Source organism: Panthera leo, assembly GCF_018350215.1.
Source record: "Panthera leo isolate Ple1 chromosome Y unlocalized genomic scaffold, P.leo_Ple1_pat1.1 chrY_random_Un_scaffold_82, whole genome shotgun sequence".
NCBI classification, from domain to species: Eukaryota; Metazoa; Chordata; class Mammalia; order Carnivora; family Felidae; genus Panthera; species Panthera leo.
The window spans coordinates 151,049-168,631 of NW_024962236.1; the positions used below are offsets into that span (position 1 = coordinate 151,049).

General features: G+C 40.5%; 1 protein-coding gene across 1 annotated transcript; it reads left to right on the forward strand.

Annotated features, from left to right (window-relative positions):
* Nucleotides 1-1,059: 1,059 nt before the first annotated feature.
* Nucleotides 1,060-15,509, forward strand: LOC122212867. The gene is made up of 2 exons (XM_042926842.1): nt 1,060-1,159; nt 14,608-15,509. Exons 1-2 carry the CDS (start codon nt 1,060-1,062, stop codon nt 15,342-15,344), a joined length of 837 nt encoding a protein of 278 aa, XP_042782776.1. The 3' UTR covers nt 15,345-15,509.
* The last annotated feature ends 2,074 nt before the right edge of the window (nt 15,510-17,583 follow it).

A 17,583-nucleotide genomic window follows, 5' to 3' on the forward strand; every position in this document is an offset into this window, starting at 1 on the left:
ATAAATAAATGGAGACATAGGCCATATCTACCCATGGAAGCTTCGCTAGTAAGATGTCAATTATCAACTTGATCTAGAGATTCAACATAATCCCAGTCGAAATCCCAGGATTGTTTTGTGGATATCAGCAAGCTGATCCTAAAATGTGTGTGAAAAGACAAAGGAACTAGAACAGCCAAACAGCTCTGAAAAATAACCAATTTGGAGAACTCATGTTGCACAATTTTAAGACTTAATATAAACCTCCCGTAATCAAGGCAGTGTGATAGTGAAGAAAGATGGAGACACAGGTCAAAAGATAGAACAGAGAATCCAGAAACTGACCCCATACACAAGCATCCTCACACAACTTCTGATAATGACATATAGCCAACCTAACAGAAAAAGGGATATAGTCTTTCATCAAGTGTTACTGGAACAATTAAGTGTTCATATGCAATAGTAATCAATGAACTAAGTAATTAATTGTTTAATTAGTCGGTTCATTGATTAATTAATTAAGAGAAGCCTTGACCTAAATTCATAACTTATACCAAAATTCACTCAAATGGATCATAGATGTAAGTGTAAAGTACAAAATTATAAACTTTCATAAGAAAGAAGGAGGGATGTTGATTCATTGAAACATTCAATAAAAATCTTTGGAGCATTTAGAGTGAGACAACACAGTCTACACCCTGAGGATCCACTAGTGAACAAAAAGAGCAAGGATCACTGTGATCTTGGTGCTTAATAGTCCAGTTGGGGGACTGACAAAGGAAATGGAAATAGAAACTATGGTAGAGAATAATGAATGGGGAAAAAAAGGAAATACATCTTGGAGAGGATAGAAGAATTGGGGGAGGGGGTGTGAAATACTAGACAGGGTGAAATAGGAGACACAGAAGGTCCTGCTGAAAAAGGTGTCAGTTGAATAAATAAATACCTCAAGGAAATGAAAGAACTACCTGCTGACAGGAAGGTGATCTAGGCAGAAGGACCCATGAATTCCCCAAGGCAGGAGTGTGAACGTGTGTACTGATGGGAAGCAAGGAGGCCAGTATAGACAGAGAAACGAGGATGAGAAGAAGGAGGAATAAAGAGGTGGAGGTTGTGGGTCTAGGAGGAGAAAAAGAGGATGAGGGAGAGAAGGATGTAAAGACTGCCAGCAATAGACAAGGTGAAGCCACATCTGGTCATACCTGTTCCTCCGCCTCACATTACCGGCTGCAGTTCTTTTTATTTTTTAATTGACATTTACTAAACTGTGTCTAGACCATGAAAAGCTAATTCTACTTGTAGCAACTAATTGAAGCAAGAAAATGGAACACCCTCAATGATCAATAGCAGTGTTTAAATAGGTTATGGCATGCTATGTGGCCTTTAAAATTCATAGCCCTGCAGAACATTTATGACCTAGCAAATGCTCGTATCACTAGATGACCAGAAATGGGATTCACAGCTACATAGCTAATTTTGGTTAATGCATGTACATATACCTCTTCCGTGGCGATTATACCACAGTGTTAGAGGTGCTTACCTCCAGGGGCACCTGAATGGCTCAGTCGGTTAAGCATCTGGCTCTAGATTCCAGCTCAGTTATGATTCCACAGTGTGTGGGACCAAGCTGCATATTAGGCTCTGCACTGACAGCGTGGAGCCTGCTTATGATTCTATCTCTCTCTCTCCTCCCATCCCTCACTCTTGCTCATCTGTCTCTCATTCTCTCTCTCTGCCAAAAATACGTAAACATAAAAAAAGGTGTTTAGATATGCTTATCTCCAGGTGTTTGACTTATGACCATTTTTCTTTCTTTTTTATTTTTAATTTTCTAACTTTTCTGCAAAAAACTTTAAGACTACCATAATCATAAAATAACATTTCAAATAAATGATTCAGTCTAGTATCATTTAAATAAATAAAGTGTTTCAATTTTATAAATTTATTAGGTACATTCAACATATCAAGGATAGTTTCAAATAGTCCAGTGTTAACGTTGCTAACGTCTAGATTACAATGGGAGTCAAGGGATACCTGGGTAGCTGAGTCAGCTGAGTGTCAAACCTCTGCTCAGGTCATGATCTCACAATTTGTGAATACAAGCACCACACCAGACTCAGTGCTATCAGCATAAAACGCACTTTGGATCATCTGTCCCCTCTGTTTGCCCCTTCTCTGTTTGTGCGCTCTCTGTCTCAAAATCAACATTATTTTTTATTTTTCATTGTTTTAATTTTTTAAATGTTGATCTATATTTAAGAGAGAGAGAGAAAGAGTAAAAGCTGGGCCAGAGAGAGAGAGAGAGAGAGAGAGAGAGAGAGAATCCAAAATCCAAAACTGATTCCGGGCTCAAACTGACAGACTGTGAGATCATGACCTGACCTGAAGTCAGATGCTTGACCAATTGAGCCACACAGGAGTCCATAAAAACTGTGAGTTTATAAGATATTACATTTGTTTGAAAATCATATAATTGGCTTTACACCATATGCTATTGGCTTTAGGAATGACTTTAGTGAACAGATTCATCAACCCACTTACTCTAATTAATATATTAACTTCCATAATATCACCTTCAGTGGGTCTGCTCCAGGACCACATCATATTAAACACGAACAAATAAGCAATCAAGCAAACAAACAGACAGACAAAGAAAGAAACAAAACAAGAACTAGTAGCAAATCATGACGCATAGTGATCCATCCCACTGTCAACTTTTGTTACTATTTTTTTGGCCAAAGAGCTTATTTCAAAGGATTCTATTGCTTTTAATACAGATGAACTTCAGCAATTAGTTCAGCATATAGGTTTGAGGACATACTGAAATGTAAAGGAAATACATAAGTTTATATTGTATAACCTTAGGCCTCTAACTTCCATGAAACTCCAAAAGGAGAACATTACTAGCACCATGAAATCTCTCCCTGCAATCACTCCCCATTCCTGCTCCATCTCCCTTCCCCAACGTAATCAATATCCTGACTTTGGGCAACAGAGATTAAATTAGTCCATGTTTGAATTTTATAAAAATGTAATGGAATAATATGCATTTCTTTAGATCTGGCTTCTTCCGTTCAACATTATAAGGCTCATCGATGTTGTTTTGCATAGGTGTAACTCAGAGATTTCTACTTCCACATTGTATTCCCTTAGATGATTATTTAACAATTTGCTTATCAATTCTACTGTTGATTCACATTTGGAATGTATGTTTCCATACTGTACTTATTATACGGAAGACTGCTATGAACATTTCCCTTTTACTGTGCTCAGCATGAAGCGTATCTACTACAGCGCATTAATGTTTAGTTAGCTGCCATAGCCTTAAACCCTGGCTGTACATCAGAATCACCCTGATGTCTGGATGTCAGTTCCACAGATCATTCTAATTTGACCTTGGGCTAAGAACCACTAGGGTAGATGTTGAAATCCCCAGACAAAAGGAGGAGATGAATCCAGTTTAAGGAATTCTCAATGGGTTCCTCTTTCTGGACAATAAAATGCAATGTAAAAATTATTTTGTGGGCATATTGACATCACTTTCCTCCCCATCACCCTCCCCCTACCCCTCGTTCTTCCCCTCCTCCCCCTCCTTCTTCTCTTCCCTCCTCCTCCTCCTCCTCCTCCTCCTCCTCCTCCTCCTCCTCCTCCTCCTCCTTCTTCTCTCTTCTTCTTCTTCTTCTTCTTCTTCTTCTTCTTCTTCTTCTTCTTCTTCTTCTTCTTCTTCTTCTTCTTCTTCTCCTTCTTCTTCTTCTCCTTCTCCTTCTCCTTCTCCTTCTCCTTCTCCTTCTCCTTCTCCTTCTCCTTCTCCTTCTCCTTCTCCTTCTCCTTCTCCTTCTCCTTCTTCTTCTTCTTCTTCTTCTTCTTCTTCTTCTTCTTCTTCTTCTTCTTTCATAAATCTCCTAGACAAAAAGACTACATATAGATTTTAAGAGACTCTGCATAGCTTCCATAATATGTGGAAAATTCCCCAAATTCTCAAAGGAAACGTCTTTAGACATGTTCTAAAAATATGTGTTCCATAATACGGCACACTTGAGTGGGAGATTAGGGTATCAAATATGTAGACATACCCTAGTTTGGTATCCCAGCTCCATAAATACTGAGACTGGAAAAGGCAAGAGTTAATTTTCCACGGTACAGATAAACACAGAATTAAATGAGATCTCCTTAGTAGTAACTGTTACAACTGAAAATTTAGTTGGTGCTATTTAATTTTCTAGTTTCCTGAAACTGTTTTTTGGATTCATGCCCAGAATCTGTCTTGATGAATATATGTCTGAGAATGAAAGCCAAAAACGAACAATGTGACTCTAGAAAGTACTGCAACAGTTAACATTGAGGTCTCACAAAACTCTGAAAACACGTTCTTCATTTTCAGTCTCCAATATGCATTGAGAGGAAGGAGAAAACAGAGGTCATGATATAACTCTTTTGTGAAACGTGAAGTTATGTGCAGTAACTTATTATTTTTGTGAAGTTATGTAATTGCCTCTGGTTTGTGATGTAAACCTTGTTTCAAGGTTGCACTTGAATCCGAAAATTCTTTCAGCAGACTCCCCTCCCACCTGATATGACGTTGACTCCAACACTTCACCAAGAAAGATTTCTAAACTTTGACCATGTTTGAGTGTTTATAGAAGTTTCTGGAAGCATGGAAGACCTCATCTTTGCCTTCAAGAAACTTACAATATTTGAGGGTAGGAAAAACCCAAACACCATACAAAGCACAGTAAGACTTCAAGGTCAAGTTTCATGTATCAGGAGAAGTCCACTGAGCTGAGTTGATCAGTAAAGGCATCTCAGAGGCATAGCACAAAGAATCTTAAAGGATAACCAAATTTCTAGCTGGCAGGCAGAAAGGAGAAGGACAAAGGAGACAAAACCAAATGTGTGGGGAAAAAGGAGGGGCGGCCATTCCAAGAACAGTGAGAACAACCCTGATGGAGTTTGAGGTTCTTCTACAACAGTGGCCATTGAGTATTTGTGACGATGACCAAGACTGGGTAGAAGATGAGGTACCTACATCACCCATCAATTCCATAATCTTATGTAAGAAGGTCTTGTTGACAGCGAAGAATTGGAGACCATCAGTTAGAACCTCCAGATGGTAATAACGAAGCAATTCGGTAGAAACAAAACAACGAAAAGTTAAAATTCTAAGCAAACTTCTGTAAGTATGTGAATTAAATCCCAATGAATAAGCAATTGAAATCCATGACCAACTTAAGACCCCTCTTGTGTCTCTCTGTTAATGGGACATTGTCTTCAGTTGCTCAAGAGGGAAAGAGCCTCATTGTCGGTCGTCCCCTCCTCAACGTCTTTCCTGTGATCCATTCAGCAGCAGGGGTTCTCAACTCCAACTCCAACGTATGCCAAGCCACCTAGTTTCTCACCACCTGCTTACTCTCCATTTTCGTTCTTAGCCCCATGCTGCCTTTCCCTTCCAACCAAAATCCCAGTTCATTCTTTTCACTGCATCAGGAATGCAATCCAAAAATCCTGAATCTGAGCAGTTCATTCCTCTGCTTAAAACAACCCTCTAATCTCCACTCTACTCAAAATGACACATAGAATCTGTAACGTGACCACCAGATTTGGCAGTCTTGCCTTGTCACCCCTCTAATGCCATCTTTCCTCATTCTCCTTTCATTAGGTGATTGGGACCGTCTCTTCTCCTGGTTTCTCAAATTAGACCCACGTAGGTTCCGCTTAGGATGCATTTTGTGTTCGCTAGTTTCCTTACCGTTCTTGCTACGGGTCCAAGTTTGAATAAAGGACTTTTCTCCCCAAGAAACCTTTGTTGGCCAATCCTCTAATCGACATTTTGTCCCCTGTGTCATTCCTTCTCATAACATTTAGTCTTTTATTTAACAGCATTTGCCACAAGTTGTAATTATACATGTACATTTTGTAGCTGAGGTTTGAAACATCCTGAATATATGGAGCGTGCATGTTTGATTATCACTGTGTACTTGAACCTAATAGCACCTGACACCTAAGGTGTTCAATATGTATATCCACAGTGCCTGAAATAGGGGACTTTTAACTATCTCCTGGTGTGCTGGACTGCAATATATATTCAAGTCTTTAATAATCTCTACCACCAAATTTAGTATTCATATACAAAAAAGGGAAGGGTCACCTCCTCAAGAATAGGAAAAAGAGTTTGCCTTGTTGATAGCTTCTATGGTGTAGCTTACATTTTGACCTTCGAAAGACCCCACCCTGGAGATATAGTTTGCATGGATGTAGTGACAACTATGAGGAAATTAAAAAAATACAGTGTTTATTGAGTGTAATGTGCCAGTATTTTTTCCACACTTTTTACAGCATTACCAATAATCTCACAACTATACTGAACATAGGCGGTATACGTCCCCTTTACAAATTGGAAAAGCAAACTGTGAGGTATCATTTGCCTACAGTCTAAGATCTGGCTGGTAGACGAATTTTATGGGGCCAGGTAATTTAAAAAATCCACAATTTTGTCCAAGGTAACCTCTGGGAAATCAGAAAATGAGCGGCTTTCATAAGTGCAGCTGCCCAGAGCCTTTCAGAGGAGCCGTCTGTGTAGAGCCTGGGCTTTGGCGCCACCACGTCTCCAGGATCTCACTACCAGGAGAAACCCCCATTGTAGGGAAGGGAAAGAACATCCATCTATGGCAACTTAAGGTGTTTTAACCCCTGTCAAGAGAGTGCAAACCTCCAATTACTTCATTCAGTACTTCAAGGAGCAAATCAAAGCACACCTCGTGTGATTTTCAAACATCACTCTGAGATGAGAAATCAAACAACGAAAGTCATAGCAACACAAAGCAAGTAACACTTTCCAAAACACACCTCCAGAAGGGCCAGGCCATGGAGAGGGGATGAGTCCACTTTAATATAGCAGTGCTCTCAGGTGCAGAGCACATAAAACAAAACAAAACAAAACAACACAACACAACACAACACAACAACAACAACAACAACAACAACAACTATAACAACAGCAACAACAAAAACGTTAACACACATAAGGAATAGAAAACTATCCACAATGATGAAACGGAAGAATTCCCCTCAGACGAAATTCCAGGAGAAGTAACCGTTAAAGAATTGATCAAAATAGATAAAAGCAGTATAACAGCAAGAATTTAGAATAATTGTCATAAGAATAATCACTTGGTTTCAAAAAAGGCATAGAAGACAACAGAGAATTTAGTATTGCAGTGATAAAAGAACTAAAACATAGCCATGGTTAATTAAAAAGGCAATGACATAGGGATTGATTTTAATCACTGATACAAAAACAGATAAGCTGGAAACTTGGATGTCTATCACCCAAGTTAATAGTTACGCTATTGTAGCAAAAGCTAATTCTAAAAAAAAACTATTGAATAATGAAAAACAGAAAGCTAAAGTATGTCAAGGTTTAAATACCTAGCATGAGTCGTGCAGCTGTATAGTTGTTTAAAATTCTAGGATATCAAATAATATTATGTGATAGCCATTGGAACAAATGCAAAGTTCACCAGTTCTACCTTTGCTCTTCTACATGTGGAGTAATACGTTATTGGGCCTTATAGAATATCTGAAAAAATGAATACTAAAAATTAAAAAGTTTTTGAAAGTATATGTTGCTAGTGAGTTTGTCATGTCAAACAAAGTAATAAATAGGTGTTATTTCCAAACCCTATTCACGTGCACTCTTATTATGGCTAGAGTGCATAAAAAGTAATTGCACAATTGCAATACACATGATTACCAGTGCAATCTATTTTTTTTAATTCCATTGTTCATTTATTTGAAAGCCAGAATAGAGCATGAAGAATGTACCCTGTAGGTTCTGGATTCTCTCCTTGATTCCAAATGTCTTATTTAGGATGCTACCATAAAGACGGTAAAACAATATTATCTGTACAATGAACGTGTAAAATTTGGTACACCTTACTAGTATTACAATTTTGCTGATTACCATATGTGATTACAAATACACACGTGTGCACTGGGTGAAGTTAGATGTTTCATACTTCTATCCATAACATGAGGAATTCAATATATTTTAAAGAGTTAGATTCCAGTTACCAATTCTAATGTGGGATAACATGCACAGTTCTTGCTTATTTCTCACTTATTGTGCAATTATGAAGTTACCATAGAGCCCTAAGGGTAAATTCTTTTTAACTACACTTAACTGAACATATATCACTGAAAGTCAAACTTTGGCCTTTCAAAGATGACATGAGACTGAACGCAGAAAAACCAAAAGACTCCATGAAAACGCTGCTAGATCTGATACATGAATTGACCAAACATACAGGATACAAAATCAGTGTAAAGAACCTGGTTGCATTTCTATACACCAATAAGGAAGCAACAGAAAGAGAAGTCAAGAAATCAATGCCAATTACAATTTCAACAATAACCCTAAAATACCAAGCAAGAAACCAAACCAAAAATGTAGAAGATCTGTACGGTGAAAGTATAGAAAATGTATGAAGGAAAATGATGAAGACACAACAAAATCAGGAAAAAAACCAAACAAACAAACAATCCATGCCTATAGAGTGGAAGAATGAATAGTGTTAAAATGTCAATACTACCCAAAGCAATCTACACATTTAATGCAATACCAATCAAAATTGTACCAACATTCTTCTCCAGACTGGAGCAAGCAATCTGAAAATTGGCACGGAACAACCAAAGAACCTGAGTAGCCAAAGTTATGTTGAGAAAAGGAAGCCAAAGTGGGAGGAAGCCCAGACTTTCGACTCTCCTACGAAGCTGTAATCATCAAGATAGTATGACATTGGCACAGAAACTGGCACATTAACCAAGGAAACAGAATAGAGAACCCAGAAGGGGCCCCACAAATGCATGGTGAACTAATCTTTGACAAAGCTGGAAAGAGAATCCAATGGATAGAAGACAGTCTCTTTCCAAATGGTGCTGGGAGAACTGAACAGCAACATGATGAAGAATCAACTAGATGACTTTCTTACAACGTGCACAAAAATAAATGCAAAATGGATGAAAGACTTAAATGTAGACAGGAAACCATCAAAACACTAGAGGAGAAAAGAGGAAAAAAAAACCCTTTGACCTCAACTGCAGCAATTTCTTCCTTGGCAAGTCTCAAAAGCCAAGGGAATGAAAAGCAAAAATGAATTATCAGGACCTGGTCTAGATAAAAATCTTCTGCACTGCAAAGGAAACAATCAGCCAAATTAAAAGGCAACCGATGGAAGGAGTGAAGATATTTGCGAATGACATATTGGTAAAGGGTTAGTATACAAAATGTATAAAGAACTTACCCAAGTCACACCTGGAAAATGTAATACAGTGAAAAAATGGGCAGAAGACATGAATAGACACTTTTCCAAAGGAGACATCCAGATGGCCCACAGACACATGAAAAGATGCTCAACATCACTCATCATCAGGAAAATACAAATCAAAGCCACACTGAGACACCACCTCACACTAGTCAGTGTGGCTAAAATGAGCAACTCAGGAAACCACAGATGCTGGCGAGCATATGGAGAAAGAGTAATCCTCTCTCACTGTTGGTGGGAAAGGAAACTGCTGCACCACTGTAAGCATGAAACCTACGGACATCACAATGACTCTGAACGCATATCTTTCCCTGATAACACTGAATTTCAATGGACTAAATGCTCCAACCAAACAACAGAGCGTATCAGAATGGATAGAAAAAACAAAAACAAAAAAACAAAACAAGACCCACCTATTTGCTGTCTACAAGAGACTGATTTTAGACATGAGGACACCTTCAGATTGAAAGGGAGGGGATGGAGAACTATCTATCATGCTACTGGAGGTCAAAAGAAACCTAGAGGAGCCAACTTATATCATGCAAAGTAGAGTTTAAGTTGAAAGCTGTAACAAGAGATGATGAAGGGCTTTCTATATTAATTCCAGGGTCTCTCCATCAGGAAGAGCTACACATTTTAAATGTCTACACACCAAATTCGGAGACACACAAGTATATAAAACAATTAATTAAAAACATACAGAACCTTATTGATAAGAATGTGGTAATTGCAGGGACATTAAATTAACCAGAGAAAAAAAGATGGAAAGTCTCCAAAAGCATGGAGGTTATAAAACATCCCACTAACGAATAAATGGGTCAACCAGGCAACTTGAGAAGAAATTAAAAGATATAAGGAAACAAATGAAAACGAAATACAACAATGCAAACCCTTTGGGATGCAGCAAGGGCAGTCCTGACAGGGAACAACAAAACAAAACAAAACAAAACAAAACAAAACAAAAAACAAAACAACAACAACAGCAACAACAACAAACATTGCTATCCAGGCCTATCTCAAGAAACAAGAAAAATCCCCAATACAAAATCTAACAGCACACCTACAGGAACTAGCAGCAGAACAGCAAGGCACGCCAAACCGAGCAGAAGAAGAGAAATAATAAAGATCAGAGCAGAAATAAACAATATGGAGTCTAAAGGAAAACAGTAGAGCACATCAATGAAACCAAGAGTTGTGTTTTTGAGAATATACACAAAAGGGATAAACGTCTAGCCTGGCTTCTCAAAAAGAAAAGAGAGGGGACCCATATAGGTAAAATCACGAATGAAAATGGAATTATGACAACGAATCCCTCAGAAATTCAAGCAATCATCATGAAACACTATAAAATCTTCTATGCCAACAAACTGCACAACCTGGAAGAAATGGACAAATGCCTCCATACCCACACACTTGCAAAACTCAAACCGGAAGAAATAGAAAATGTGTACGGACCCATAACTAGTGAGGAAATTGAATCAGTTATCAAAAATATCCCAATAAATAAGAGTCCTAGACCAGGTGGCTTCCCTGGCGAATTCTAGCAGACATTTAAAGTAGAGATAATAGCTATCCTTCCCAAGCTGTTCCAAAAAATGGAAATGAAAGGAAAACTTCCAGACTCATTGTATGACCCAGCATTACTTTGATTCCCAAATGAGAGACACAGAAAAAAAAGGAGATTTACAGGCCAATATCTCTGATGAATAGGGGTGCAAAAATTCTCAACAAGATACTAACAAATCACATTCAATAGCATATAGAAAGTATTATTCAACACGATCAAGTGGGATTCATTCCTGGCCTGCAGGGCTAGTGCAATATTCACAAATCAATCAATGTGCTACATCACATTAATAAAAGAAAAGATAGGAAGCATAGTACACTGTCAATAGATGCAGAAAAAGTATTTGAGAAAATACAGCTTCCTTACTTGATACAAACCCTCAAGAAAGTTAGGATAGAAGGAACATACCTTAAACATCATAAAAGCCATTTATGAGAAGCCCACAGTAAATATCGTCCTCAATGGGGAAAAACTGAAACCATTCCCCCTGAGATCAGGAACAAGACAGAGATGTCCACTCTCACTCCGGTTGTTGAACATAGTGTTGGAAGTTTTAGCATCAGTAATCAGACAGTAAGTGAAATTAAAGGTATCATCATTTGCAAAGATGAAGTCAAACTTCCACTTTTTGCAGATGACATGACACTATACATGGAAAATCCGACAAACTCCGCCAAAAGTCCTCTAGCACTGATACATGAATTTAGCAATGTTGCATGGTACAAAATCAATGTACAGAAATTGGTTGCGTTTTATACACCAATAATGAAGCAACAGAAAGAGAAATAAAGAAATGGATCCAATTTACAATGCTACAAGAGTCAAAAAATACCTAGGAATAAAACTAACCAAAGATGTAAAAGATCTTTATGCTGAAAACTATAGAAAGCTTGTGAAGGAAATTGAAGAAGATACAGAGAAAGGAAAAACATCCCATGCTTGTGGATTGGAAGAATAAATATTGACGAAATATCAATATGACCCAACACAGTCCTCACATTATATGCAGCCCCAAACACATTGCACCAGAATTCTTCTCCAAGCTGGAACAAGCAATCATAAAATGTGTATGGAAACACAAAAGATCCTGAATAGCCAAAGTAATTCTGAAGAAGAAAACCAAAGTGAGAGGCACCACAATGCCAGACTTTAGCCACTACCACAAAGCTGTAACCATCAAGACAGCATGGTATTGGCACAGAAACAAATACATAGACTTAATGCCATAGAATAGACACCCCAGAACTGGACCCACATACGTATGGCCAACTAATCTTTGACATAGCAGGAAAGAATATCCAATGGAAAAAAAGACAGTGTCTTTAACAAATGGTGTTGAGAGAAGTGGACAGCAACATGCAGAAGAATGAAACTAGACCACTTTCTTACACCACTCACAAAAATAAACTCACAATGGATGAAGGACGTGAATGTGAGACAGTAAACCATCACACCCTGGAGGAGAAAGCAGGAAAATAGTCACTGTCCTCAGCGTCAGCAAGTTCTTAGTTGACACATCTCCGAAGGCAAGGGAACTAAAAGCAAAAATGAACCATCGAGACCTCATCGAAATAAAAACTTCTCCACAGTGAAGGAAACAATCAACAAAACTAAAAGGCAACTGACTGAATGGGAAAAGATGTGTGCAAAAGTCATACTGGATAATTGGCTAGTATCCAAAACCTTTAAAAAGAACTCACCAACTCCACACCGGGAAACAAATAATCCAGGAAGAAACGGGCAGAAGACTTGAACAGACACTGTTCTAAAAAAGACATCCAGATTGTCAAGGGACACATGAAAAAATGCTCAACAGCACTCCTCGTCAGGGAAATCCAAATCAAAACCGCACTGAGATACCACCTCATGCCAGTCAGAGTGGCTGATGTGAGCAAATTAGAAGACTATAGATGCTGGTGAGGATATGGAAGAACAGGAACCCAACCCTCTTGCACTGTTGGTGGTAATGCAACCTGGTGCAGCCGCTCTGGAAAACAGTGTGGAGGTTCCTCAAATCATTAAAAATTGTCTACCCTAAGACCCAGCAATAGCACTGCTAGGAATTTACCCAAGGGGTACAGGAGTGCTGAGACATAGGGGCACATGTACCCCAATGTTTATAGCACTACTTTCAACAACAGCCAAACTATGGAAAGAGCCTAGCTGTCCATCAACTGACAAGTGGATAAAGAAGTTGTGGTTTATGTATATACAATGGAATACTACTTGGCCATGAGAAAGAATGAAATCTGGCCATTTGTGGCAACGTGGATGGAACTGGGGGGTATTATGCTACGTGAAATAAGTCAGGCAGAGAAAGACAGATATCATATGTTTTCATCCATGTGTGGATCCTGAGAAACTTAGCAGAAGACCATGGGGGAGATGATGGGGGGAAAAAGTTATAGAGAGGGAGGGAGGCAAACCATAAGAGACTCTTCAATACTGATAACAGACTGAGGGTTCACGTGGGGTTGGGGAGAGGGGAAAGTGGGTGACGGGCATTGAGGAGGGCACCTGTTGGGATGAACACTGGCTGTTGCGTGGAAACCAATTTGAAAATAAATTACATTGAATGAAAAAGGAAATCCAGGGGTTGCTCTTACTGTATATGAGATTGCTTTCCATTTTCAGCACTTTATGAGCGTGAGGTAGTAGTAGCTTAAGCTGCGTAGATGAAAGCTTTGTGTGTTTAAGAAAAGGAGTTGAATAAAGACAGAGGCCTGTCACATGTATCACATTGACCTTGGCAAGTTTCTCTTCTGATTGTTACCATGACTTATCACTCTTAGTGATTCACCTAGTTTGGAGTCATCCTTTCATGGGGAAGTGGATTTCAGTTGATCATGGTAGGTGGTCTTTGTAGTATTTTGTGAATGAATTGTGTATGTGGTGATGATGGATGGACTATGCTGGTTGCTTTCAAAAGCACTTACACGGACGGTGTAACACGTTTTCTACCCTTGGAATCCCATACGGTCTTACTACCTTGTGTATGCCTTACCTGAAATATTCATGAATTGGTAGATAGTGAATAGGTTTTAGTGGCACTGAATGCCCTACTGGCCACTCACACAGAATTCGTTGACCTTTGCTCTTAAGCACACAATGACTCGGTCTTCCCTAAGCTGCATGAAAGTAAGCATGGATACTAACTAGGCAAACTGTTTGCTGCTGCTGTGAAGAACAGCTTCCTGAACTGTGAGCTGTAGCAACACACGTATGGAACCCTAAGCAAGGCACAGTATATCGGTATTCTTTGAAAGGGTAGAGTAGTTATTTCAATTTGGCTTTCAGTGCGTTGCATGACAAGGCATTTAATTAGCTAAAACCCTCTTAGAGTCGTGTTTGATTGCAAGGTGTGTGTACTGTCCACCGCTAAGTGTCATTTCATGTTAGATGGAATTAATGGAGGCTGAAGCACCCGTGCATTCACCTCTAGGACAACCCTCTTGAACTCGTGAAGAATTATGGGCCTTCTCAGGTAAGATTAGGTACAGGTCTTTCTCAAGGGCATAATCTTAAACACAGCCAAACCTAAGGCAGCTTTGGGCAGCCCACCGTGATAAGATATGCAGACATTGTGACCTCACAAAGCGCCTGGTCTCCTAGCAACTGCGATGTAACTCTCACAGCCTGCCTCCTGATTTGGCTTCATGGTAGAAAATTCATCAGGGCCCTGCGGCGGCCGCGAGACCTGGCAAGCGCGGGCGGCCCCTAGTGGCCTCACATCCTGAGCAGCAAGAAGAAGCTGGGGGCGCTGGCCCCAGGAGGCCCTGGCCCTGGCAGCAGGGGAAGGAGCCTCTAGCGCTGCAGGAGGGGCCGCCCTGGAGGCGCCTGAGGAGAAGATGGTGTACACGCGGAGGCAGCAGCCCCCGGAGGCCTGCCTCCAGACGGGCCGGCCAGCTGCCAGGCGGAGGCGCCACGGAGCCCGGACGGTGGCGGTCGGCCAGAGGAAGATGCCGCCCCCGCCGCCGCCCTCCCGCGAAGACAGCAGCCACCGCAAGCCCATGGCCCCCGGGCCCTCCTCCGGGGGCTGCACCCTGGAGGAGAGTGGGAGGGCGGCCACCCCGACGCTGACCACCTGCCCCACCATTCGCGGAGTGGGCGACGTGTGGGTCCAGAGCAGCCTGGCAGAAGCGCGGCGCCAGGCGCGCCAAGTCCTGGGAGTGAACCTGGAACCCGTGGTGAGACTCCGCCGCTTCCCAGTGCCTGGGCGTGAGATGCAGGCCACCGCCGCGCGACCTCTCAGCCCCGGGACGGGTTGTGCCTGGAGGGATGAACCAGGGACAGCCGGGACCGCGTCCCCTAGTGCACTTTATGGGCGAAGAAGCACCAGATGGTCCCGGCCAGCGCCCTCGAGATGCGGCGCCGCCTTCTGGGACTCCGGGGCAGCTGTGCCCTCTGCTGCCTCCCAGCACCGGGTCTGCGGAGGGAGGGGACCCCTGGACCGCAAGGGAGGTCCCCTTTCTTCCTAACCCCAGATTGAGATGTCTCCAGGACTGTAGGGGCAGATCCATGTGCTCTCTTGTTCCCTCATTGGTCTGAAGTCGTCAGAAGAAGCCATTCCACCCCCACCCCCTCCAAAGGAATTTGGTTCCATGCTTGTGTAATAAAGCTAGAATTTCCTTGCTGTTCTCCCACCTCCGACTCCTGCAGCCTCATTTTCTTTCTTTCTTTCCTTTTTTGACTGCCACTCTTTCTGGACGAAAGATCGAATATGTGTGGAGAGTTGTTGCAATAGTTGGTATTCTCAACACCAATTGCAATAGTGGGTATTCTCAATCCCACACCTTTCTGAGTTTTAACTGGATTCCAACGCTTTGACCAAGGATACTGTCTAAGAAATTCAAGCGTATCACTGTTAATAATGTAAGGATTTGTATGGCTTTGAATGTCATGGGCTCGGTGATTACAAACCAAAAGATTCAAAGTTCAACTGTGTACACATTCTTCAGACGTTTCTAAAGATTTTATACTGAAATGTAATGTTGATGTTTACTGAACTCCTAAAGGAAATGGTAGACACTCGGAAGGTTTTGTTTAGTAAAATTAACTTGGGAAATTCTTTATAAGTGGGTAAAATTGAAAATGCATTGAGAAACCTCACGGTTTCTATTAAAAACCAATGAGTGAATTTCAAAAAATAATAAATAAATAAATAAATAAATAAATAAATAAATAAATAAATAAATAAATAACTGGTGCTGGTTATGGACATGGATGGATTCCACCCGGAAATGACTTGGCCTTGTACCAATCTCACATACTGATCTGGGAATCTTTCCAGGAGAATTTATTTTAAAATGGAAATCACATAGTGTAAATGAGTAGGGGTAAGCGTGGTGACTAAACCTGCATACATAATAGCCGTTGGATTTCTCTGAAGTATTACTGATCTAGAGCGGTGGTACATTTTTTTTGGCACCAAATAACTGGTGGAGGTTATCTTTGGGCAAAATAGATTTTCCTCACTTGTGTTTGTCGTTGTTGTTGGATAACAGGAAATATCCACATTACCATGCATCACTCTTATAAATATCATGGCAGTTGGTTAACAGTTTTGCTCCAGGACTTTCCTTTATTATCTTATGTCCATGCACAGTTGTGTTAGCAGGTATTGGTCTTTTGTTTGACAATCAAAGACCACAGGGATCAAACAGGAGAGCCACACAGAGTACTTTTCACTTTTATGATAGTGTTTATGTCCTGTGGTCCAGCATGGAATTCTTGATTATCCAAGTGACCTCAGTTATTGGTGGCAGCAAGACTTAATGGTGTTTAGTCAGTGGTGCCGCAGCCAGATTTTACTGCGATATCGGAAGGGCCAAGGAGTGATTTTGTACCACTATTCTTTCAAGTTTAAGTATTGTGCAATAGAACCATCCATCCCAGGCTGAAACATGACCTATTAAATCTTCCATATTACGGTTTCTCTCTGCTTGGCAGCTTTTTAGGGGAATAATGAGAGTTGTGATTTTTTTTTAAATTTTCTTTTAATGTTTATTTATTTTTGAGACAGAGAGAGACAGAGCATGAATGGGGGAGGGTCAGAGAGAGAGGGAGACACAGAATCTGAAGCAGGCTCCAGGCTCCAAGCTGTCAGCACAGAGCCCGACGCGGGGCTCGAACCCACGGACCGTGAGATCATGACCTGAGCCAAAGTCGGACGCTTAACCAACTGAGCCACCCAGGCACCCCGAGAGTTGTGATTTTGACTCTTGAGCTTGTAGAGTTCAAATGGCATAGCTTCCTAATATACAGTTTCCCAGTAAGCCTCATATTCTTTTTTTCACTACTCAATGATAATGTGTTGTCACAAATACTGCCACATGAGTAAATAAAAGTGAATAATTATTTAAAAGATGCAGAGGGTTAAATTATACTCGTTTCATAGGAAGCTTATATAAATTTTCGTTACTAGCTTCCATTGCCAATGGTATTTCAAATACAGAGGTTTTTCTCCCCCACCCTTCCCAAAGTAACTGTTTTAGCTAATTAGCCCCTGAGGAAAAGATACATATTTGTACAACTTCCCTATTGTATATAATTGTATAGTAATTAAAAATGAATCCAATGACCATATTAGAATGTAATTTCAACATATAGCTTATCGAGGTAGCTTCCCAGAGGGTTTTGAAATTAGATGTAGCTGGGAGGATAACTTTGCTCAGCACAGCTTTGAATCACAACCATTGACACCATGCAGTTATTTGA

Excerpts from the sequence above, each read along its gene's own strand:
- LOC122212867 (XM_042926842.1), top strand. The coding sequence starts at position 1,060 with ATGAGAAGAAGGAGGAATAAAGAGGTGGAGGTTGTGGGTCTAGGAGGA. Across the intron at positions 1,160-14,607 it reads GACTGCCAGCAATAGACAAG|CAAGAAGAAGCTGGGGGCGC; the intron begins GTGAAGCCACAT and ends CATCCTGAGCAG.